Source organism: Cynocephalus volans, chromosome 2, assembly GCF_027409185.1.
Source record: "Cynocephalus volans isolate mCynVol1 chromosome 2, mCynVol1.pri, whole genome shotgun sequence".
Taxonomy (NCBI): Eukaryota; Metazoa; Chordata; class Mammalia; order Dermoptera; family Cynocephalidae; genus Cynocephalus; species Cynocephalus volans.
Window position 1 is genome coordinate 187200206 of NC_084461.1, and position 26910 is coordinate 187227115.

Here is a 26910-nt window from a genome sequence, read left to right on the forward strand (position 1 = left end):
TATGTACATACAAAATATGTGTATACATCCTAAACAATTTTTATAATCATCCATAGCTACTTTTGAATTAAGTTAATTACCTATCAACTGTAGTAAGCACGGTGATACCTTCTTTCTGCAAATGAACCAATTTACAAGGCTTGATATAGGGAAAGCCCAAAAAGGTGGCAGAAGACAATGGTGGGCGGTGTATGTCCCAGACAACCAGCTTCCCTTCCATTGTTGCTGAGAGGATTTGTGTTAAATTCAAATGGAAGACAGACTGGCTAAATTTTCCCACGAGCTTGTTGAAGGTCTGTGTTTCAAAAGACAGGTTTTGAGTTATCGTTGGTAATAAATATAAAACAAAGCATTTATCAACATGACATTTTATAATATTAGGCTGAAATATAGTGGGAAAAAGAGAATGGAAAAAATAATCACTAAAAACCGCCTCCCATGGATTGCCAGGGTCCAGGTAGTTCTGAACCTCTGACGGTTTGCTAAGAGCAAGTAAAGGGTTATGTACCGTGTTCAATTAAGCTGTTTGTTTAAAGCAAATGAAAGAGTAGTTAATCACATTTATACCTGTTCAACTCTCTTCTGGAGGTTTCAGAGAGTGATAAAGAAACTGATGTCTGTCATGAGCAAAAGCATGCTCCAGTTGTAAATACCATAAAATAATTCTTCCAGTCTCCTTTGATCATAAGGTATTTTCCCATCAGTAGAAATTATTTAAGCATTGGACATGAAATGCTCTGAATGAAACTCCTTATTAAATTTGTGCTATGTAAAATAAGGCACTATGCCATCTTCCTTAGATAGTATCTTAGAAATAAAGTATAGAAAGAACCCAGAGCAGTGATAAAGCCCCTCAGTGAATGTTTATGGAATGAATGAATGAAACTCAGCAATCAGTCACAGGATACTCATACAGTAAATCTGCTGCCCCATTCTCTAATTATGTAGAGAAGATCCTAGGGTTTGGTTCTTTTGACTTGAACACAAAAGAATCAGTAAAATAATAATTGGTGAAGCAAGAGCATCAAGTTCTTCCTAAGACCAGCACTGTTTCAATACAAGGCATTTTTATCATCTCAAATTACAATTCATGTTCATTAATAATGGATTCTGCATGTGCGAATTTACCTACTTGTTTGCCGCCAACAACAACAAAAGTCTGTTTTGAAGGAGAAACATACATAAAACAAGGTTATGTATTGATCAGTTGATGAAAATGTGACTGGAGTTTCAAAGGAACCCAATCCCCTATTTCTCCTAGAAGGAACGGTTCAGTACTCATTAATTCAGTGTTTGCAGAGACTTTATAGAACATAACTACCATGAATAAAGAGAACTCACTGTATTTTTTTGATACTTTCATTTATGAAACACGAAGTTTGCAGATAGAATAGTTTTTCCTTGTGTCTATCCATCTCATCTTTATCTTTCCTTTTGGCATGCCCTCTTTAAAAAATAAGTTTCTACAGAGGGGGAGGTGAGGGGGTGGAGAGGAACTGGTAAAGGGGCATGAAAATGAACTACAATGTATATTGAGAAGTAAAATAAAAATAAATAAATAAAAAGAAATGAACAGCAAAAAATAAATAAATAAATAAAAATAAGTTTCTACAACTCATACCATGAGAGAAGAAAGGAAGGAGAAAAATCATAATAAGGTGTTCAGTGAGGGAGATTACATGGATATCAAATACAGAAAATGCTACTGGAGACAGAACTCGAGTTCCACCTCAGATGCAATAGCTTGAGGTAAGCAGGTAAGATAAAACATTTTCTAAATATCTGGTTCGTCACCTGCCTAATACCAAATATCCAATATCATTTTTTATTATTTTGAAACTGAGCAGCTTTATATTTTATCCAGTCATGTTTAACCATTCTACTTACATCATTTCATATTAACTTGCATTCTTTGTCAATATGCACATATACATTATAAAAGCCATCACTTTTTTGGATATTTCCTCATGGTAGTTAACTTTTTTCTCCATAACATTTTATTTTTAACAATACTTCCATTATTTTCAACTGACAATTCAATATGAATAACAGACCCAAGTAAAGTTTTCAAATTATTTCCCAATGGTTTAATATCAAGACATACAAAGAGCAGCTCAAAGCTACTAAGCTTGCACATATATGTCTATTCTCCACAAAATCGGATGTATAAAAATACAGCAGGCATACTCACTTTTTCTGTTAAAAGTGGGGCACTGTGAGCAAGTATTCCTCTCTCTTCATTCTGGTAAGTACAGTAAAAATAATCACTACTAAAAAAAGACCTGGTTGCCAAAAGACAAATTACATGATAAAACCAAAACAGATACACCCAAACAAGGTCAGAGACTTGCAATATCTACCAGTAAGAGAACCTGTTGCCTCAGAGAATATCTAAAAACACTGAAAGAAAAGCAATACATAAAAAATGCCACAAATTATTGTGATTTTAAATGATAGTTAATGCAAATTGGAATTCTACATTAATAAGACTTTAAAACTTTATGATAAATCCCTGAAGTAATGAGTATCACTGACAATCAGCAATCCAATATGCTTTTGTTTTTGCTTTGAACTTTTATACTGTGGTAAAATTCACTTAACATAAAATTAACCATTTACTACTTTAAAGTGCACGATTCAGTGGCAGTTAGTACATTCATAATGCTGTGCAACCACCACCTCTATCTAGTTCCAAGACATTTTCATCACCCCCAAAAGAAACCCCACACCTATTAGCAGTCACTCTCCATTCCTGCCGACCCGCAGCCCCTGGCAACCACCAATCTACTCTGTCCTTATGGGTTTGCCTGAACATTCTGAACATTCCATATAAATGGACTCATACAATACCTGACTTTTTGTGCCTGGCTTCTTTCCTTTAGCATCATGTTTTCAAGGCTCATCATGTTGTAGCATGTGTCAGTGCTACATACAATAATATTCCAGCGTATCAATATATAACATTTTCTTTACATATTCTTCAACTGATGGACATTTGGTTTGTTTCTACCTTTTAGTTATTGCAAATAGTGCTGCTGCTATGTACATTTGTTTTGTTCTGTTTCGTTTTGTTTTGTTTCCGACTGGCCTGTCTGGGGATCCAAGTCCATGACCTTGGGGTTATAAGGCTGCACTCTACCCAACTGCTAACCAGCCAGCCTGTGAACATTTTTACAGAAGTATTTTTTTAAATGCCTGCTTTCAGTTCTTTCAGGTACATACCTAGGAATTGCTGAGTCAGGTGGTAAATTCTGTTTAACTTTCAATGTTTTCTTAATCTCATGATTTTGCCTTGTGTTGGTATATCTCGAACTGATCTGTTCACTAATTCGTTTCTAAAAGGGAATAAAGTCCAAGGCCTCAAAAAAACCCTATACTTTAGACCTATTAAATATATTCAAGTAAATATTTGCCTCATTACTTTTAAAAATATTAAATGAAATTTAGTTATTTGCTTCTGATTTAATATGCTAATTTCCAATGGTACTAAAATAAATACTGTAATTAAATCAAAAACTTAATATGTATTTATTGCTTCCTAAGTAGATACTATATTGTTATATTACCAAAACATCTGTACTCAAAGAATGAACATATACTTGTACCCATATTTAAAACAAATAAAAATATTTCTACTTACCCACAAATAATATATTGTTTGTGTTCTACTATTGCTCACCAATTCTTTATTATTTGTTGGATTAAAAGTAAGATAGTTCTGAAATGTAAAGTATGGAAATATATTACATGATAATAAATTTTCTACTTCTCTCTAATTAAGCTGAATGCTAAAATTAAATAATAATTTTAACTAAAATAAATAACTGAATAGAAATAAAAAACAGAAAAGACATGGCATTTAGTAAGCAACAGGATTATCACTTAAATACTGGTTGTTAAAATAGATAGTGTCAAATACGTTCCCTTTCTAGTCTTATTTATGATACTTCATCATCTATAAATTGGAAGAGGCAAAAGTAAACCAGTATTCACCAATAACCTCCATTCTTGGACAAAGACTGCTGCGTACACATTTCTAAGTTTGACAAGGCCACAAGATATCTTGGAATGAATGCAAGATATAGGAAGGGGATTCTGATTCCTGATGAGGGTGAATAGCATGGGTTGCTGGATCCCTTCCCAAAAATCAGCCCTGCAGAAACTATAGATATGAGGGAAACATTAAATGCAGAAACTAAACAACAACAACCAAGTGTGAAAGTCCTAGGGAGACGTAAGGTGTGTGTCTTGAGACATATATGGGAGGTGGGAGGCTGCAGCCTGACATGAAGGGCTGCAGGACGAGTGCATAGAGACAGACTGAGAAAAGCTTTATAAGTTCCATTGCTGCCGCTTCCAACCCATCTCCACACCTATTCCTTACCTATTACTTGCTGCATTACTGCAGGAATGTAAACTACCAATGCCAGTATCTGATAATTAGTATCAGGATAGCAAGCCTGGTTGGGGTGAGAACTGATTAAAGCAGGTGCATAAACCAGACCTCAAAAAGACTGAAAATCAGCCTCAAATCAGCTCAATCTCTGACCACTCTGCCAAATGCCACCTTGTGTGTGTGTGTGTGTGTGTGTGTGTGTGTGTGTGTGTGTGTGTGTGTGTGTGTGTGTGTGTGTGTGTGTGTGTGTGTGTGTGTGGCTGGCTGGTACAGGAATCCCAACCCTTGACCCTTGACCTTGGTGTTATAACACCACACTCTAACCAACTGAGCCAACCAGCTAGCTAGTAAGTCTTCTATATTAGACCATTTCTGTTGCTTATAACAAAATACACAGAACTGGATAATTTATAAAGAAAACGAAATTTATTAAGTTTCGGAGGCTGGGAAGTCTAAAGTCCAGGGAACACTTACGGTGAGGGTCTTCTTTTGGTGGTGGCTTTACAGCAAGGCAGGGGGTCTCACATGGTAGAAAATGGCAGAGCAGAGAGAACGAGAGACCAACGTCCTCATTCACTCTCCTTTTAAAGCCCTCAGAATCATGCCCCTGACCACCATTTTTAATCCATTCACTATGGCATGGTCTTACAATCTAATTAATCACCTCTTCAAGGCCCCACCTTACAATTACCACAATAGGATTTCCCACTCTTAACTGTTACAGTGGGTATTAAGTTTTGGGGGTACATTCATCCAAGGCACTATTGAAATACGCAACAACATAAGTAAATCGAGTAAAAAAAAGCCAAAGCCCTTTGCAAAAAAAAAAAAAAGACATTTATATAAAATTCTAGAAGATGCAAACTAATAAACATTAATAATCAAGAGGATAGATTTTGGGATATGGATGGAGGAATAAGATCATACCTTGGAGACCATAATATGGAGTTTAGATTTTATTCTAAAGACAATGAGAAGTCACTAAAGGGTTTTAAGGAAGGGCGTGATATAATATTTTACTTATTTAAAAAATATTACTTTGGCTGCTGTGGGAAGATTGTTAGGGGGTGAGGCAAGAGTGAGAGATCAGCAGGGAGGATGTTGTAGTTGGGCAGGTAGAGATGACTGCAGCCTGGACTAGGACAGTGGCAGTGGAAATGGGGAGAGGAAAGATTTTAGGATATATCATGGAAGAAAATAGCACTTAGTGCCTTGGGAATGAATGAGAATACCCAAGAAGAAAGCATATCAAGAAGAATAGGAAGAAGGGGAGCTCCTAGAACCAAATCCTGAGGAACGCCAATATTTAGAAAGCATGCAAAGGAAAGAAAAAGAATCCACAAACGAGCCTGAGAAAGGATGGCCCGTGAGATAGCAGAAAAAGTATCTTGTAAATCCACTGGGAAGGGTGTAACTGCTGTTGAGACAAAGAATAATAAGAAGATTTAACAAGGTTCATTTGATTTGGGCACACTAGTGACCATGACAAGTACAGATTCAATGGAGTCAGGGGAGGAAGGGTAGAAGACAGATAAAAAGAAGCAAAATGGTCATCATCAATAGGATGGATAAATAAGCTGTAGTAAACTCAAAACAATGAAAACTATACAGCAGTGAAATGAATGAATTATAGCTCAAGAATCAACATGGATAAATCTCAGAAACAATGTTGAGAAGATGAGGCAATAGAATATATTCCAAATATATAAAGGTCAAAACCAGGTGAAACTAAACAAGATAGTATTAAGGGATAGACACATCACTAGACAAAAGTATAAAGAAAGGCACGGAAATGCATAACACAAAATTTGGGATAGTGGTTAACCTTAGGGAGAAAGGCAGGGGATGAAATTGGCGAAGGGGAACAAAAAACTTCTAGGATTTAGGGAATGTTCTATTTTCGATCCAGTGTTAAGTACCCAGGTACATTTTTTTCTTCTTTACAAATGTTCACATTTTGCATGCCTTATTTAACAATAAAACTATAAAGAGACAAAATATTTCTTGCAGAAAAAAGAGTAAACGAGAGTTGAAGAAGTAGAGAAAGCAAGTGTAGACAACTCCCCTGAGAAGTTTCACTGTCAAGGCGAGCACAAGGCAGTAGCTGGAATGAGATGTGGGGTTAAAAGGAGCTCTTTAGGGACAGGTGGTAGGAAAGCACCTTCCTATGCTGATGGGAATAATGGCCCAGGAGAGGGAGCTGACAGCTTCAAGAGTAAGGGAAATGGGATGGATCTAGTGCACTGGCCATTCAGGGCCATTGCAGGGAAAAGAGAAGCTGCTGAGCTTGAAAGTAGGTTGTAGCTAGGGAGTGAGAATGGACCAGTTTGTATCTGATGGCTTCCATTTTCTCAAAGAAACACAAGGGAGGTCATCAGGGGAGAGTGAGAGGAAGGGCTTAAGGAGATGTGAGCAGAAGGCAAGAACTGTTAGCTCACTAGAACAGCCAGGCAGTGCTGGGAGCTTTGGGGATCGCAACCCTTGGCTTGGTGCCGTCTGCACCGCACTCAGCCAGTGAGCGCACCGGCCATTCCTATATAGGATCCGAACCCGCGGCGGAGCGCTGGTGCGCTCCCAAGCGCTGCACTCTCCTGAGTGCACCACGGGGCCAGCCCTTTGTGCTGAGAGCTTTTGAACTAATGACTGAATTCAGGGCTAAATGAATTGGTTCAGTTGGCTGGTTCTCTCCAGCCACGTTCAGCCTCCTCAGCTACAGGCACAGAGAAGGCCGACGGTGGAGTTCATCCAGAGTTGGGGTGCTTTTGCAGGATTGTCTGATAAAACTTTCTGCAATGATGGAAATGTTCTATAATCTGTGCTGTCAAATATGGTAGCCAACAGCCACATGTGGCTAATGAGTACTTGAAATGTGGCTAGTGAAACTGAGAAACCAAATTTGTGATTTTACTTAATTCTAATCAATTTAAATTTAAATGGTCATATGTATTCAGCAAAGTTGCACGATGAAAACTCAACACACAAAATTCAGCTTCATTTCTATACACTAGCAATGCACAATCTGAAAGGGAAATTAAGAAAATTTAATTTACTATAGCATCAAAAAGAATAAAATACTCAGGAAGAAATTTAACCAAGGAAGTAAAAAATTTGCATACTGGAAATTACAAAACATTGCTCAAAGAAATTAAAGAAGATTTTTTTTTTTTTTTTTTTTTTTTGTCTTTTTCGTGACCGGCGCTCAGCCAGTGAGTGCCCCGGCCATTCCTATATAGGATCCGAACCCACAGTGGGAGCGTCGCCCTCTCCCGAGTGTGCCACGGGCTCAGCCTGAAATTAAAGAAGATATTAAAGAAGACATAGATAAATGCCAAGACATCCTGTGCTCATGGTTTGGAAGACAATACTATTAAAATGACAATACTACCCAAAGTGATCTACAGATTCAATGTAATCTCTATCAAAATCCCATAGGCATTTTTTGCAGCAATAGAAAAACCCACTCTAAACAGCCACATAAGGCTGGTGGTTACTGTATGAGTATTAATGGAAATTTAAGGACATTTTTTTCAGATGTAGGAGAAATGTTGGAGGAAAGGAGAGAAGATGGGCATAAGGCTGTGTAATGATGTGTGTCTTCTTGAGTCTGGTCACCCAGACCCTCTGTTTGGGTTTTAGATCCTGCAAGCCAGGTATGTACTTATCCTAGTGCCTGGCACATACTAGGTACTCAATAAATGCATAACAAATGAAGGATGCAAGGATGAATGAGACAACGCAGAACAGCAGAGAGCAGTGATGTAGGAAATCGAGATCTGATGTTAACTTTCTGGTGTCCTTGCCAAGTCACCTCATGTAAATTGAGAATAATAATAATAACTTCACTGTATATATACCTCAATAGTTAGTTACAAGGCTAGCAGTTAAAAGCATGCTTCTTGAATAAGAAAGGCTGCTAGCGGGGTGACTTCAGGCAAATTATTTAATAATTAATAGTAGTATTCCACAGATATTAATATCTCCTTGCTAGCTTGTTTGCATGGATTATGTGAGATAATGTAAGTAAAGAATTTAACAGAATCTAAGTAATAATAAATGCTTGAAAAATATTAGCTATTATTATAAAAGATAAAATGAGATCAGGGATATGAAAGTGTTTTTAAAAGCTCTTCTGCGGGGCTGGCCGGTTAGCACAGTTGGTTAGAGCATGGTGCTGATAACACCAAGGTCCAGGGCTCGATCTCTGTACCAGCCAGCCACCAATAAATAAATAAATTAATTAATTAAAATAAAAAATAAAAAGCTCTACTGCACCATAGCAAAACTCCAGTGAAACTAAAAGTAGCTTTTGACCTGGCTTCAACGTAACTTTAGGTTGATGTTTCCAGGCTCAAATTGAACTTACCTGCAAACCATACTCTTTAGGGAGCTCGAGAGTAGATGCTGGTGTTTCCACTGCTAAAGTCCACTTCCAGATGCACACTTTCTATAAGTGATAGCAGAGAGAGGGGCATAAGAAGGTCTCTGAAGCCTGATGAAGTAACCTACACCTCCTGCGATGACACTGTTAACTTCAGGTAACTAAGCAAAGTACCATGAGCTAAGCCTCTATCAGGGAGGCCCTGACTTTGTACTGTGGAGTCCAGTCATCTCCTGAGGACATCACAGACACTATGCAGCCTCAGCAGAGCTGCCCATGGGGACACTCTGACAAGTTGGCCAGCTTGCTGAGGCTGACCCACAGAGCCCTTTACCTGGACTTCAGCATCTGAGATGGTTGCCAGATACTTGGCGTCGGGGGACATGGCTATTGCCCTGATGCCGTTACCTTCTGGGCAGCTGTCAAATATCGTGTGCACAGGAATACTGCAAAACAGGACAAGAAGGTACAGCACTTGCTGAGGGCTCCTCAGCTTCCCAGAGGGGTCCAGAGCAGGTCTGAGCTCAGGTGAAACCTTCCAAAAACATAACGAAGTGTGATGTATCCATAAACAGGATATTATTCAGCCATAAAAAGAACAAAGTACAGATGCATGCTACAACATGGATGAACCTTGAAAACATTATGCTAAGTGAAAGAAGCCAGACAAAAAAAGCCACATATCATCAAAAGATTCCATTTATATGAAATGTCCAGAATAGGAAAATCCACAGAGACAGAATGCAGATTGGTGGTTGCTGGGGGCTGGGGGGAGAAAAGAATAACTGCTCATGAGTAACTGCTCATGGGGGTAGGGTTTCCTTTGGGGTGATAAAAATGTTTTGGAACTAGACAGACATGATGGTTGCACAACATTGTAAATGTACTCAATGCCACCGAACTGTATGCTTGAAAACGGTTAATTTTGTGTTATGTGAATTTTACCTCAGTAGTAACAGTAAAGAGCCTAACTCAGGGCAATACAAAGGTACTTTGAAAAGTTTGTGAGAAAGACAATGAAAAGATAATATGAATCTTTCCATGAACTTTTTGAAGACCCCTTGAATATAAACATGCTGTTTGTGCTCTTCATGAGCTCTAGTCTCTCAGTCACCTGTTACTGGGTACTGATTCTGTGTCAGGTTATATCAGGCATGAAGGATGCAAATGTGAAAAAGGACAACAAGGACAATGTCCCAGCACTAAGGAAAATGGGTGCTGTCCGACATCAGTGAAATATAAATGAGCACAACGTTTCTAGACAGTAATTTGGCTGTATCAAAATTTTAAATGCACATAATCTATGGCCCAGAAATTCCACTCCTACAACTTTTTCTTAGAGAAGTAATAGCAAAAATAAACAAAGATAAAGGAAAACTCCTGGTCATCATGGCACTGCTTTAATGGCGTAAATGAAATAACACAAATATCTGTTAATGCAAGAATTGTTAAAAAATATTATGGCATAACCACATACTGAAAAACTATGCTGCCTTCAAAAAGAATGAGGTAGATCTGGGAAACTGACTAAAATTTTGTGAAAAAAGCAAATTGCAAAACAATATAATTACATGACATTTAAATATGTAAGAGAGCCAAAGAATGCAAGATACAACGGAAGCGATGATGGAAATAAGTCATAATGTGGGGGGTGGCATCTGCTGACTTCCATTGAAAGGGAAGAGTGGGTGGTAGTTAAGACTCAAGCCAGGCACGTGGGCTATGTGGCTCCCATTTTCTTTCGTTATGGGGTCCTTGTTACAGCGAATATAAACAGGCCTCAGTATGTCACATCAGTGTCCCAATTGGCTGGAACCACGTCTGTGTCCCACCTGACGGCCTCTCTGATTCTCTACCACTTGAGAAACTTCATTCTACTGAGAAGCCCCAAAAATTTACTTGGGAAAGCAATCCCCAAATTATTGGGAATGACACAATGAAGTCTTTAGTGGGAAAATGTGTCTTATCCCTGGATATATTTAGAATTAAATATAGAGAAGATTAAGTCAGTTGGACCTGTACTATTAACATTTGTGGTAAGAGAATTTGACATTTTCTCAGGAATGCATAATGTTTAAGAGAATTTGACATACCAGAGTCTCTAAAAGATTAGATTTGAGATTCTAATTTAAAATATGTAGCTGATTTAGGCTTTTGATTTTAAATTAAAATCATACGAGTTTTATAAACAATATAAAAACACTTAAGAGAACTTAAGATTTACCATATTTATGTCTAATTATTAGATTTACAAGAATTACTTACGTACTAGTGAAGGATCTGTTTGTTAATCAGACTACTAAAGAATGTAAAAATGAAACCGAATATATTAAATTTCTAAATGCAATTTAAAAGGTTTAAAAGAAGTTAATAACCAAATTTGTAAGTGGGGCCAAACATCAATCAAAGGTGTTTGCAAAAATATGATAGAATTATAAATAGAGTAAGATTTTTGTTGACAAAAAGCTCAGGGAAATGATTCTTAATTCATCACTTTAATAAAGTGAATATTAATTCTAAGATTAAAACTGCCTCTGAATAATCTTTTCTGGGTCCCCAAGTCACCATTTGGGATATCATAAAACATATATCGACATAGAATTTGAATTGATAACAACAAATATGCTTTACTTTGTCATTAAAAAAAAATCACTACTCTCAACTTGCTGCGAGTCTAATGGGGAGACAGCTTCATAAACAAGAAAAAAGCAACGGCTCAGCACGGTTCTTAACAGGGCCAGGTCAATCTAGTGAGGGGAACTGTTGACAAAGTATTTGGAGAGGAGACACACGTGAAGGACTCCCACCCTTCTGCTAGCAGACTTCGCAGACTTCCTCCTGCATGAGATAACTCTCCTTCCTGTTTAGAAGTTGGATGTTCCATCAGTCGCAGCTGAACGCATGTAACAGCTGCAGATGATGCAGAGGCATGCAGGAAGGGGCATTTCACTTTTTGGGGGGAGTATTTGCACAGCTATGGTGCCGGGTGCCTATTCCCTGTAACACAGGCTGATTTGGCAATGGGCAGCCTCTGAAGGGTTTTAAGCAGGGGAGCAACACAATCAGAATTTAGATCACACTAATAATGTGGAGAAAAACCACATGATGATGTCCATATACGTATATTTAAAACAATAGCAAATGTTCTGGAAGGAAACACACCAAATTGATTACCTCTATGTAAAGCTACCAGACAACTGTAGGGTTGCAATTCATAACTAAAGCCAAAATGTTTCATTATTTTAGTTATACTAAGTTTTCATTTGTACTAAGTTTCCATTTGTATTGTCAGGGCTAGGGCTCAGACCTTTCAAACATGTTGTACAGACTGGGTCACAGACCCTCACATGCCAGGCAGGATCACCAGACCCCTCACACGCAGGTCCACGCTCGAGGTAATTGGAAAAGCTCCCGGGAGCCACTGCTAGATGACACGAGCTCAGTCCTCAGCAGCAGAAGCAGCAGTGGCCTCTTGGGGCATGCCAGGGGCCCTGGCAGCAACAGCTTGCAGCAACAGCCTCCAGCAGCAGTAGTGGCCTCCCTGTGTCCTGCCCCCGGCAGGGAGGGCCCCGTGGATCAGAGCCACTCATCCTTTATACTTACGCCCATAACCCAGGACACCTGGGTACACATACGCATAGCCAAGGAACACCTGGATGCACGTGCATATTTATATTTACATCAAATGCTAGGCAAGATTCTGAACAAGTGTAGGGCCCTGACCATTTTCCTATATTATCCATACACTCTAGAAAGAAGAGTAGGATTGGAGAAGGTAGCCAATGGAGACTTTAGTTTTCAATTAAAATGTATCAGAATAATTAATTTAGATTCCCATTAAAATGTATTAAAATTATTTTTAAAAAATGAACAGATGAATGAATATACAAAATGTGGTCTATCCATACAACGGAATGTGATTCAGCCATAAAAAGGAAGGAAGCACTGACACATGCTGCAACATGGGTGAGCCTTGAAAATATTATGCTAAGTGAAAGAAGCCAGACACAAAGGCCACATATTGTGTGATTTCATTGATATGAACTGTCTAGAATAGGCAAATCCACAGAGACAGACAGTAGATTAGTGGTTACTAAGGGCTGGAGGGAGGGGAGAATGGAGAGTTCATCAGTACAGAGTTTCTGTTTGGGGTGATAAAAAATGTTCTGGAAATAGTGGTGACGGTTGTACAGACTGTGAATGTAATTTATGCCACTGAATTATACATTTGAAAATGGTTAAAATGTCATGGAGAATGGGTTGAAGATTGAACTTGCACAGATCAATTAGGAGGTCACTGCAAGAGCCCAGGCAAGAAAGGAGTGGCAGAGGCAGAGGCTTTGGGGATGAATTCAGAAGTCACTCGGGGGTAGATGCAACAGGACTTCTGCACATTCTAGCAGGAGATGCCCATGGGACATCCAGGGGATATCCTCCAGCAGCTTCCTCAGCAGTAAGAGGAAAACACTGAGAGCGTCATTGAGATTAGGATGCTGTGGTTTCAGGTTCTGACTCTGCTCCTCCCTGGCAACAGCACCCTCATCACCTCAGGCCATATTCAAGAAGTGGCCAGGAGAAGGTGAGTCTGAGAAGAAACTAGAAGAAACAGACAATAACAGATGGGAACCAGGGGAACGTGGTATCGGAGAAGGAAACAGAGTGTTAGATGCCACCGAGAAGTCAAGAAAGATGAAAATCAGGATTGGGTAATTTGGCCCTATGGTGGTCCTGGTAGGGAGCAGTTCCTGGGTCCCTCACTTCAGAACATTAAACATAACTTCTTACTAATCTCCTTGTCCATCTGGATTTACTTGCTGACTCCCCGCCTTTTCTTTCTACACACACACACACACACACACACACACACACACACACACACACACACACACACACACACACACACACAACCAGGGGCCTTACAATCTTGTCAGTGAATCTAGAACTGCTCTTTGCCTCCAGGCCCAGCAATTAAGAAAGAAAACTCACCTATGAATATCTGCCATGGGCCAGGCACTATGCGCTATTGAACTTACCATCCTGTGAGGTAACTATAATGGTTTGAACAACGTCCCACCAAAATTCACGTGTACCCAGAACCTCAAAATATGACCGTATTTGGAAATAGGGTCTTTGTGGATGTAGTTAGTTAAGATGAGGTCATACTAGATTAAGGTTGGCCTTAAATCTAATGATTGGTGTCCTGTTGAAGAACAGAAACACAGAGATACAGAGGGGAAAACTCCCTGGGAAGATGGAGGCAGAGATTGGAGTGATGCATTCACAAACCAAAGAACACCAAGGATCACCAGCCACCAGCAGAAGCTAGGGGAGAGGCCTGGACCAGATTCTCCCTCAGAGCCCCCAGAAGGAGCCAACCCTACTGACACCTTGATTTCAGACTTTGGGCCTCCAGAACTGTGAGAGAGTAAATTTCTGTTAATTTAAGCCACCCAGTTTGTGGTAATTTGTTACAGCAGCCTGAGGAAAGGAAAGCAGTAGGCAATATTATCCTTTTTTTCACAGATGGGGAAAGTTGCTGCATTCCTCTGGGCCTCGAAATCACACAGCTAGAAAATAGCAGAGTTGGGGCAGAAGCCCAGGTCAACTGCAGAGCCTGCATTCACTCCTTGCTCCCTGCCACGCTGCTCTTTCATGACACTCTGGAGTCCCCTGGGCTCCTCCCCAACGTGGGCAAGCCACCACAAGTCACACTCCTGATGCCTGTCCCTGCTCTGCCCAGCACTGCTGGCCAAGGCGGCACCACGCACTGATAGATCCTCTGCAGGTTGGCGTGTTTTATGTTCAACCAGGCCCTCCCCGGAACTCAACGCTTCTTTCTTTCCACTTTTGTGGACCTCGGCTGCACTTCCACTGATTACACCAAGCCATGTGCCCACATTTCAAATCCCAGCCCCATTCCCAGTCACCCTCAACAAATCCACCAGCCTCCTGCATTAGAGCTGTTGCTAGAAGCTCAGCCTCACAGCATGTCCCCAGCTGCCTGGGTATCTTCTTGCCTGGCCGCTTCTCAAACTCTCTGTGGTAAAGGACTTTCTTTAAAACTTTCTATCCACTGCAGACCAATACTTTTACAAAACAAAAATGGCCTAGCAAGATCAAATTGCTACAGAAGTTCCCAAATGCTTCTCTCACTTTCTGTACTTCTTGTTCTGCATGAGCCAGGGCCAGCTGGCAGGTCACCTTGGCCTGTGGATCACACTTGGAGAAGCACTGCTCTAGCCCACAGAAATTCCACCATTCCTTGTCTGATGCACTGTCAGAAAAGGGGCCATAAAAGCCGAATTTTCTGACTTAGGAAGAAGGGCAATATAGGATGGCAACCTGGCAGGAGAGAGGAGGGGAATGAGTTACACAAGCAGACAGAAGGAGGGTACAGAACCTGGCTCTCTGCACCTGGGCTCCAGTGCCAGACTCTCAGGTCACAAGCCCTCCTGTCATTACCCTTGGCTGCTCTCTGCCATATTTGACTAAAATGACATGCCATTTTCCCAAGTTAAAAACTTGTGACTCCTTTCTCAGACATTAGAGTGTGTCAAAAGGCTATAATGGTCTTACGAGAAAACATCAGACACATTCTAATAGAGGGGCATCCTACAAAGTCCCTGGCCAGTGCTCTTCAAAACTGTCAAGGTCATCAAAAACAAGGAAAGTCTGAGAAACTGCCACAGCCAAGAGGAACCTAAAGAGACATAATAACTAATATAATGTGGTATCCTGGATGAGATCCTGGAACAGAAAAAGGAAATTAGGAATGGAAAAGTTAGATAGCACCAGGGGAAGCTGAACCCAGCCACAACCAGGTAAAGAGCAAACCAAAAACCATTTCCACATGGGTAGCCCACCATAGCCACTGCAATTGCCATGGCTGCCACAAAACCAGCTAGTTGCTATAGCAGTAATCACAGCCACTGTGCAAATGGCATGCCACTTGACTGCATAGACATAAGGAGAGTCACCAGTGGAGACCAAAAAAAAAGAAGAGGTCCTCTTGGTCCTCTCTGCCCACAAAGCACACTCCAGAGTAATTGGAGAAGCATCTGCTATATGATAATAGTGGGGGACCTGAACACACTCTCTCAGTACTGGACAGATCATCTAGGCAACAAATCAATAAAGAAACAGTTAATCTATAAGAAGAAGAGAACAAGTCTATGGTTATTAGAGAAAGGAGGGGATGGAGAGAGACTGGATAAGGGACATAAAGAATAAGTATGATTTGTAATAATGAATATGCTAATAAAAAAAGAAAAGAAAAGTTAGGTAGCTGTATTAGTCCATTTCTGTTGCTTATAACAAAATACCCGGAACTGGGTGATTCATAAAGAAAATGATATCTGTTGCTTACAGGTTCTGAGCGTGGGAAGTCCAAAGTCCATCTGGTGGTGGCAACAGTGACCCAGGGGTCTCACAATGCAGGATGATGGAAGGAGAGAGCAAAGAGAGCAAGAGACCAACATCCTCATTCACTCTCCGTTTAAAGCCCTCCAAACCACGCCTATGACCACCATTTTTAATCCATTCACTACTGCATGGTCCTACAATCTAATCACCTCTTCAAGGTACCACCTTTCAATTACTGTAATAGGATTTCCCATCCTCAACAGTTATAGTGGGGATTAAGCTTCTAATATATGAAACTTGGGGACACAATTCAAGCTTCAGCGAGTTTTGGAGGGACTTAATTCAATCCACTACAATAGCAAAAAAAAAAAAAAGGACATTAGGGATAAACTAAGCAAATCGGAATAAACTCTGGATATTAGTTACTAATAATGTATCAATACTGGTTAATTAATTATAACAAACGAACTTTACTAATGTAAGATGTAAATAATAGGGGAAACTAGGTGTGGGGTATGGGAACTCTCTATACTATCTTCTCAATTTTTCTGTAAATCTAAAATTGTTCTTAAAAATAAGTCTATTAATTAAAATTTTAAAAAGGCAATGGTGGGCTGTGGGCAGAGGGGAGCTGTTGGAAGTAGAGAGAGATTGCAGGGGAACAGCAGCTGTGGAAAGCCTCCCATCATTAACACATCTAAAACTATGTTAGGGCAATGGATAGAACACACCCGACAAGAAATGTATTAACGGAAGGGAGGATGGGCAGCATGAAACATGAATGGAGAGCTGGGAAGGCAGGGATACTTGGTGGTGACCATTAAGAACTGCCCAGAAGAGGCAGCTTGACCAGCAACTTGCAAATCTATCCTACATGTGAAAGTAATGTCTCTCACTGTAAATGACAGATTTGGCATCTGGTTTATGCTCTGAGCTTGTGTGAGCTGGGTTAGTGTGACTCAGCCTCCCTCAGCACAGTCTACTCAGGGACACCAATAAACCAAGTTTCTAGGCACCAGTATTATTCATTTTTTGCTCAGTCACAGTGGCAGGTACGCTACAGATATTAGAGAGAAAAAAAAGTAACTATACAAAGCCTACCCTGTGAAGGAGTCCCATATAATTATCAGGCAGTCTGGCCCTTTGTCTGCTGTGGCGATCCACCGCCTGTCTTCACTGATGCAGACGCAGGAGATGATGTTAGGGTGGCCCTGTGGAAATGGAGAGGAGATGCTTTCAAGCATCCAGGATGTGGCCCAGCCTTGGGCACCGTCAGGAAAGGCTGGGCTCCCACAGAGAGATCTGAGCTCCTTTCAAGGATCATCTGGCTAATTCTTTTTTTTTTTTTTTTTTTTGTCTTTTTGTGACCGGCCGCACTGCGCTCAGCCAGTGAGCAGCGCACCGGCCATCCTTATATAGGATCCGAACCCGCAGGCGGGAGCACTGCTGCGCTCCCAGTGCCGCACTCTCCCAAGTGCGCCACGGGGTCGTCCCTCATCTGGCTAATTCTACTCCCATTGACCTCCTCTGGGGTTTCTCCTTCTCCTGGTGTGTGGTTTTCAAACTTTCTTTCCCTCAAAACACCTGAAGGATAAACTGCACTCCCCACAGGAACAATGGTTCCCTAGGGGTCAAGGCAGGAACCCAACTCCCAATGCAGGTTGAGAATAAATTTCTGGACTCTCTCCTCCCCCTGAGCCCCCTTGGTCCCTGCTGCCAGCCTCATCTCCCTAGAACACTGTTCACATCAGGTCACTAAGCAGCTCTGGGGCAAAAGGCTCCTACTGGTCTCTCTCCTTCCACACTTATCCTCCTACAATCCTTTCCCACACAACCGAGGAATCTTCTGGAAACAAACTCCCTTCCAGGAAATGAATGGCCCCTGCTTCCCTCCTTCCTCATTTCCCTCACTCACTGTGCACCAGCCACACCAGCCTTCTTTCTGAGCCTCACACACAAGGCCCCCAGCACTTGGAGCTCCCTCTATCTGGAATGTTCTTCCCCCAAACTGTCCTTGATTGGCTCATTCTCACCCTTCAGGTCTTAGCAGAAACAGCACTCTTTTAGTCCCTGCCCACCCAATCTAAAGTAAGTCTCTTCTCACCCAGATTTTTCTCTCTTAGAGCAGTTTCTCATTTCCTTTAGAGCACTGGTAACAATTTGTAATCATATATCTATGTGCTCGCTTGTTTAATGTCTATCTCCATACTAGACTGCAAGTTCCATGAGGGCAGGGACTAGATCTGTTTTGTTCATGACTACAGACCCATAACCTAAAACATAGTTGTCATGATAAATATCTGTGGAATGAATGAATGGTCAAGGCCATTCCCAGCCATTTGATCCTGGTGAGGCTGAATTCCTGCAGGGCATGCTCTCTCCACCCATCTGGCCACTCCCACTCCTCCCCAACTATTTGAGCCTGCCCACAACAAACTCTCCCTTCTTCTGCTACCACTACTGTGCTCAGTGCTGCATATTCACTTAAGCTACAAGGAGAGCTGCATTCGTGTGTATTTCTAGACTTCTAGAAAGTAAATTCCCTATGTTGTGCCTACATGTCTTGGATCCCTGGCACAATGCTGAGAATTCACTGGGCTCCTGGTAAATACTTTGTGATGTTTTTGAACTGGGCATTGACTAAGGAAGGTCCTATAAAAATACACATCAATTGAAAGGATAACATGGAACGGTTTACCAGGTCAACTAGTGGAAAGTCAGACATCAAGAAATAGGACATTTGGATAAGTAAATGATGAAAATGAAAGGGGTCAAAAGTGTCAGGAATAGAGGGGGCAGAGTGGTGTGAGGAGACAGGCATACAGGAGGCTGGGGGTGGGGGCAAAAATAAGGAAAGTGACTGGAGGAAGGGAAGGAGAGGAAGACAACTGACCTACCCAATACTTTCAGGTCAGGAGACCTAGATGCTTTATTTACGAGTGCAGTCTTGGGCAAGTCACTTAAATCACTCTGAGCCTCAGTTTCTTCTTTTGTAAACTGGGTATATTAACACCCACTTCTCGGCACGCTTATGAGGATCAAAGCCCTTTGAAAACTGGAAAGGCGTCTGAACATTCACTAGGTCTGAATCTCTGCTGAAGAGCTGCCCCTCCTCTTTCACCACAGTTCTGTGGAGACATGGTCTACACAGTCCACAGTTTTGCAGAAATGTAAAAAATATAAATGTTTTAAATTTTTATAACTATAAAATTAACATCAACTGCTGTTTGTAAACTGATTCTAATTAGAATCAGAGAGACAATGAAAAATCACATGTGTTTCTAAAGACAGCATTTGCTGTAGTTCAAAGGAGAGGTTAGAAAGTATGACAGTGATAGAATGAAGCCAGCCCTCCAGATATAAAACAAATGCTGTATGCAAGCTAAAGACAACCTCTTTTATTTTCAGGAAGAAAAACCCTGCATACCTGAAGGTGGTGCTGATTATTCCTGAAAACATTGTAGAGGACCGCAGTGTGGGCACAAACGTACAGAAGAACTCTCTGGTTTTCATCTCGAATATAGTAAACAGGAAGAGAACTGTTCCATCCATACAACCAGGTCATAGTCTGGAAGACAAAGGTAAAACTAGCAAGGCACAATAGTGTGCTGAGCCCAGATCTATGGCTTTAGGTGCTCCTGGCACGAGTCCCTGGAGGAGAAGGATTTCACATCAACAGTCCACTGAAGAGAAACCATTTTAAAAAGAAAGCCCTCATCAGCATGCTACAACATGGATGAACCTTGAAAACGTGATGCTAAGTGAAAGAAGCCAGTCACAGAAAGCCACATATTGTATGGTTCCATGTATACAAAATGTCCAGAATAGGCAAATCCATAGAGACAGAAAATAGATCAGTAATTGCCAGGGGCTGGGGGGATATGGAATGGGGAATGATGGCTAAATAGTTACGGGGTTTCTTTTGGGGGTGATGAAGACGTTCTGGAATTAGATGGTGGCTATGGTTGCACAACCCTGTGAATATGATAAAAATCAATAAATTGTATGCTTTAAAAGGGTGAATTTTACAAGGATGTGGAGAAATTGGAAACTTTGTGCACTGCTGGTGGGAATGTAACATGATAAAGCCTCTGTGGAAAACTGCATGGCTTTCCTCAAAAAATTGAAAATAGAGGGCCAGCCCGTGGCTCACTCGGGAGAGTGCGGTGCTGATAACACCAAGGCCCCAGGTTCGGATCCCATATACGGATGGCCGGTTCGCTCACTGGCTGAGCGTGGTGCTGACAACACCAAGTCGAGGGTTAAGATCCCCTTACCGGTCATCTTTAAAAAAAAAAAAAAAATTGAAAATAGAATTACCTAATGATTCAGCAATTAAATTTCTGGTTATATACCCAAAAGATCTGCAGATACTCGAAAGGTATTTGCACACCCATGTTCACAGCAACATTTGTCACAATAGCCAAAAGGTGGAAGCAACTCAAATGTTCATTAACAGATGAATGGATAAACAAAGTGGATAAACAAATGAATAATTTCTAATTGTATATTCAACCTTAAAAAGGAAGGAAATTCTTTTACACATGCTACAACATGGATTAACCTTGAAAACACTATGTTAAGTTAAATAAGCTAGTCACAAAAGGACAAATACTGTTATGATTCCACTTACATGACATACCTAGAGCAGTCAAATCCATAGAGACAGAAAGTAGAAGGGTGGGTGCCAGGGGCTGTGGGAGGAGGGTATGGGGTATCATTGTTTGATGGTGCAGTTTCGATTGCGCAAGATGAAAGAATTCTGGAGATGGACGGTGGTGATGGCTGCACAACGATGTGAATGTGCTTAATGCAAATGAACTGAACACTCAGAATGGTTAAGACGGCAAATTTTATGTTCTGTGTATTTTACCACAATTAAAATTTTTAGGCTGGCTAGTTAGCTCGCTTGGTCAGAGCACGGTGCTGATAACACTAAGGTCAAGAGTTCAGATGCCCTTACTACCAGCTGCAAAAAAAAAATGAAAAATAAATAAAAACATAGAGGAGCAAAAGATTATTCAAAAAAAAAAGTTTAAAGGGTGAATTTTATGGCATGTGAATTAGATCTCCATTAAAAAAGAAAAGAAAGTCTTCAACAGTAGATAGAAATAACTTGCTGTTTTTCTACTACCCAGGACCCAGACCTCTGCTGGTACCAGATACATAGTAAGCACCTAATGTTGTGAAATTCCATTAACTTCCTGGAGGCATGTAAAACAGACAAGTTATAATAAAGTCATTAAGTAACTGTATAAGAAAGGCAATTTTCAGCCTGGGTTTTCGGTTCTCATATACCATTTTTCCTGGAAGGTAAAGGATAAGGAGACAAAATTGCCTTAGAAGAATGAAAAATTCCATATTGTATTGCCAGGAATAAACCCAAAATAAAAATTTTATGAAATGAAAAATAGTAAGTACTATATAAATCTGACTACTGCTTTTAATTCAATAGTAGTTTATTTTTGTAGAAATTTTGTGTTCAGGGCCGAGCCCGTGGCACCCTCGGTAGAGTGCTGCGCTGGGAGTGCGGCGACGCTCCCGCCGCGGGTTCGGATCCGATATAGGAATGACGGGTGCACTCACTGGCTGAGTGCCGGTCACGAAAAAACAACAAACAAAAAAACAAAAAAACAACAAAAAAAAGAAATTTTGTGTTCAAAGTCTTTTACAGAAATTAAGGGTAAACAAACTGTGGTACATCCTTCAAAAAGACATGGAGAGGGCCAAGCCCATGGCGCACTCGGGAGAGTGCGGCGCTGGGAGCGCAGCGACACTCCCACCACGGGTTCGGATCCTATATGGGAATGGCCGGTGCACTCACTGGCTGAGTGCCGGTCACGAAAAAGACAAAAAAAAAAAAAAAGACATGGAGAAACCTTGAATGCATATTGCTAAGTGAAAGAAGCCAGTCTGAAAAGGCTACATACTATATGATTCCAACTACATGATATTGGGAAAAAGAAAAACTATGGAGAGTAAAATGATCAGTGGTTGGCAGGGCTCAGGGGGAGGGAGGGAGAGAGGGAGGTTGAACAGGTGGAGCATGGGGGTTTTAGGGCAGTGAATCTATTCTGTATGATACTGGAATGGTGGCTATACGTCATCATACATCTGTCAGAGCCCATGGAATGTACAACACAAAGAGTGCTCCCTAATGTAAACCATAGACTTTAGTTAATAATAATAATATATCAAAATGGACTCATCAATGCTAATAAATGTACCACACTAATAAAAGATGTTAATAAAAGGGGAAGCCAGGGAAGGAGGGAGATGCAAGGCAGTATATGGGAACTCTGTACTTGTAGCTTAATTTTTCTATAAACCTAAAACTGCTTAAAAATATAAAGTCTACAGCCAGCTGCCAAAAAAAAAATTATTATTATTATTATTTAAAAAATTATTTTAAAATAATATTTTTAAAATTAACTAGGGTCAATAAATCAAATGCAAGAGAGTGTTGAAAGTGATGAGTAAGTGATGAGTTGCTAAAAATCGGTGAATTATACTGGAGTATAGAAACAAAATTTGGTAAGTTTCCTTTCTTATCTTTGAAGAATATTTATAAAGTTAAATTGATATACCATACACTTCTCCCCAAGACAGACACAGCTGATAATGTGGCTGTTTTCTCTCTCCTACATTCTTCATTCCCCATCCTCTCCTGTTTCCATCTGCTCATTCCCTATAATTTATGTTTATATTTAGATCTCTTAATGTGTGGGTGTGAGTGGTAGAATTATGGAATCATAATGGTCTCAAGTTGCAACTTCTAGGAACAGAATTATTTAATATTTGGCTGGTTCTTAGAAGCTGACTTATTCAAATGACACTGTTCTTTTGGAAACTTTATAATACTAAAAGGATCATCTCATTCATCCTGGAAATTTATTTTGCCATTTAACAAATTAGCTATTAAAAAAAAATCATTCCTCAACAGACCCCTGTCTTCAGCTAAAACAGCTCTTCCAAGGTCAAAACTGGGCTAACTTCATTCAGTAGTAACAGAACTATCTTACTCCAGCAGTGTTCACAATTACTGAAATCACATAATATTAAACACCACGTTTTGCACCAGTTCTGACATTCATGGCAAGTGATCATGGAGACAGCCACAACTTACATCAATTTTTTTCTAAAATATGGTGATCTGGAAAACAAAACTTTAAAACCAGATTTCTCTATATTTGATATTCATAAGGCTCCTTCTCATAAATACATAATTATTTTGTTTCTTGGCTGGAGATGGGAGCACTGAGTTATAGGCCTTCGGACTAAGGCAAGGGCCCCAAAGGAAAAGCAGGATGCTGCAGGCACAAGAGAGATGGAGGAGCATGTTCACTGTACACCTTTTGTGAGAGCAAGAAATTAGAAGCAACATAAATGGCCACCGAGAGGGGGACAGTTAAATTTAAAGAGAGGAAGTGGAGCTACACACACTGACATAAGAAGCCTTCCAAGACATATTCAGTGGAAAAACATTTTGCAGAAATGCAGAATATCTCCCAGGGAAAAACAAGACAAAAACTAAATGGGAGCCTTGTGTGTGTGCAAGCACCCACACACATGCATGAGCTCAAAGATAACATCTTTGTGCATGCACAGTAAAGGTCAGGCAAGATACAAAGTTATACCAAGCTGTAACAGTAGTTATCACAGGGAAATGGGATTGGGGTGGGAGTGCATGTGAGAAGAGGAATCTTTGCCTTCAAACACGTATGTGTTGTCTTCTGAATGTTTTACAAAAAGCACTGATTGGTTTTAACAAAAAGAAAAATTAATAAAGGAAAAAGACAAGGAAAGGAAAAGAAAAAGGAAGAACAAAGAAGGTACATTCAAAAAGCTCAAGAAATTTGAAAAGGGAGACAGCCTAGAAAAGTTTTGGTTCCACATTGAGACTAAGTCTAACAGGAGACCCCAAGCCAGGGAGTGGCTCTTGTCAAGTCCAGACAGCTGGGTCCCTGACACAAAGAATACTCACTCTCATTAGTGATATTACCTGATTTCTTAATAGCTGGCTAAACAAGACAAAATCCTTCATGGGCCCTAAAACTCAGTGATTCTTTCTCTCAGACTGAACAATTGCAAGCTATGGGAGAGAACTTATAACTCCACTGCCAAATCTACAGAAGGTTTTCAGTTATCTTCATTTCCCTCTAGACATCTTTCCATTATCATAATCATCATCAATACTTATCAAGTGCTTACTATATGTTAGGAACAACATTAAATACTTTATATGCACTCAATCACTTCCAAACCTTCCAAAGGCATGAATCTACAGGGGAAGAGAAAAAAAGAAAAGAAAAAGGATGAATCCTAGGATACAATTTTCAGAAAGCAGCAGATGGAGGAAGAAGGAAAAAAAACCCTCCTCTTCCTTCTCTTGGTAAATGATAATATTTTTATTCCTCACAGATGGTGCCTCCCTGGAATATTTTCAGTAGCAGCAAAGGCAGAGTCCTTTGGCCCGCCTGGTGCTTCTTGCAGTGGCTTTCACTTTTGCCATGCCTTTCACTTTCTGACCATCTTGGAATGAATCATTTGGGGAGCATGTAAAGGTATCAACCCAGTGAAGGCAGAAGAGGTGAGGCAAAAGGGGGAAAGGGAGGAACTGGTGGAGCGAAGGAGTATTGCAATGTGAGAGAGAGGGGAGGGGAGAGAGAAAGGAAGAGGAGAGGGAGGGGAGGGACAGGGAGGAGGAGAGAGGGAAGGAAAGACAGGGAGAGGGAGAGGGCTTGATTTTAAGCCTCCCACACGAAATAGCACCCTCTGCAGCAGACAAACTATGTCCGGAATTTCCTGCCTGCTGAGCAACACTATTGAACCCAGATGCAGCGTTCAAGTTCATGTTCTGTCACACATGTCCAAACAGAGCTCTTAACGGAACTTTAAAAGACACAACTCCATTTTTAGTTTAAAAAGTATCTTTCTGGTGGTATTTTTTCCTCTACATGCATAAAATTCCCCTATTCCACAATACTCTCAAAGCACTGGGGGAATTAATACCATGTTATACTTACCAAGGGATAAACGTCAGCGTTCTCATCCTTTTGGAACAAAATGTCTTCTGTGGTGGTAGACAATAGTGACTCCTTGCAGATACCTTGTTTGGACTGGAATTGTTTTCCTTCACCTTCGTTGTGGAAATATGATACTCTCTTTTCTTGTCTCTCCACTCCCTTTTCTGGTACCAAGTCTCTTCTTTCTTGTCCCAATTCATCTTGGGGCATCTGGTCGATATTCTCCTCAAGCTCGCCTGAGGACTGCTTTTCAGGGGAACTAATCTGCTGTTCCTCAGTACTGATTTGATCCAAATCAAGAAATTCATGTTGTGAGCTCAGGCCTTCTGAGAGCTCATTTGTTTCGGAACTGGACTCTGCTTGTAATGAATGCTTTGACTCACTACGTGTATGGGTAATCTTAAAAAACAAATAAAAGGAGGTTGTGATTCCAAATACAGTACATGCTGCTACATTTCCCCAGTTATTTCCCTTTTCCATGTCTAATTAGCCAGTCTTAGTGGTAGCCTCACCTTGGAATTATGAAATGTTTTAAAAAGAAGCCTGGGACACTTTGTACTTAAAAAAAAAAAGTGAATCATGGGTGTGTTCGGGTTTATTCTTAGCCTACTAGCCGAATCAAACAACAGCAAAATCATTCTTCTAAGTGACGCTGTTGGTCTCTGAAAGGCTGACTAGTCACAGTGTTACTTATCCTTTGACCAGAGCTGAGTTTTCCTACTAGGAGAAGTCTGTGGGAAGCCTACATTACTATAATCACACTGACTCTGTTCTAAGATAAACACACTTCAGTTAATCCCTACTGGCCCTTTAAAAGTCAGCTATGGCACACACCTCCTCCAGGAAGCTTTCCCTGACCATCCTCCAAACTGGGTTAAGCATCCCTTTTAAAAATCTCCTATGCACTTAGCATACTGGTTTATAATGTTTGGTTATGGGTCTGCCTCCCTACACGCCCTACAGCTCCTTAAAAGAATGGATTGTATCTTATTTGGTTTTATATCCCCATGTATACTAAGCATTCTATTAATGATTATTAATGAATGGATGAATGAATTACAGCTACTACTTACTGGGAAAGTTTCTGGCATGGTTGACTGGGAATCAATAAATTTCTCCAAATTGATCATGGACTTGTTGATTTCTTGGGGCTTCACTGTGGTTTCTTCCTGTGCTCCTGCAGCCTCCTCCTGGGCTTCTCCAGCCTTTTCCTCAGTTTCTTCTATGACAGCTTCTTCTTCCTCCTCCTCCTCCTCCTCCTCTTTGTCCTCCTTTTCCTCCCCCTCCTCGTCTCCTTCTTCCTTCTCCTTCTCCTCCCCCTCCTCGTCTCCTTCTTCCTTCTCCTTCTCCTCCCACTCCTCCTTCTCTCTCTCCTCCCCCTCCTCCTCCTGAGACCCTCTCCATGCTAGAATGTCATCGTCTTTTGGTTCCTGCTGCATATTTTGTACTTCTTTATAATTTGGATTATATTCTTCTTCTTCTTCCATTTCTGTTTCTCCACTTTCTTCTGTTTCTTCTAGAAGGGTTTCTTCTGCATCCGACATCCTTCTCTGTACAGTTTCCTCTAGAGAAATATTGACCATCACAATTAGCAGGCCCTCTGTTTGCCATTTTGATTTCCTGGTGCACTAACCTACTGATATAGGTGCACTAACCTTCCTTTCCACAGAAATAAAAGGCATGTCATATTCTTGGGAAAGCCTGGCCCAAATCTTTAAAATATTGATCCCAGGGCCTCTCATCTTTCT

At 40.6% G+C, this 26910-nt stretch overlaps 1 protein-coding gene across 1 annotated transcript in view; it reads right to left on the minus strand.

Moving 5' to 3' along the window:
- CFAP251 (cilia and flagella associated protein 251) overlaps window positions 1–26706 on the minus strand; it is a 40941-nt gene extending 14235 nt beyond the window's left edge. Inside the window, exons 1-9 of the mRNA XM_063085273.1 lie at window positions 26236–26706; window positions 25163–25561; window positions 19564–19704; window positions 17238–17347; window positions 9109–9220; window positions 8760–8840; window positions 3641–3718; window positions 2192–2242; window positions 81–295 (exon numbers count right to left, since the gene is read on the minus strand). Of these exons, the coding sequence (XP_062941343.1) occupies window positions 81–295; window positions 2192–2242; window positions 3641–3718; window positions 8760–8840; window positions 9109–9220; window positions 17238–17347; window positions 19564–19704; window positions 25163–25561; window positions 26236–26706 (1658 nt within the window). The remainder of the gene's footprint in view (window positions 1–80; window positions 296–2191; window positions 2243–3640; window positions 3719–8759; window positions 8841–9108; window positions 9221–17237; window positions 17348–19563; window positions 19705–25162; window positions 25562–26235) is intronic.
- Between the last annotated feature and the right edge of the window lie 204 nt (window positions 26707–26910).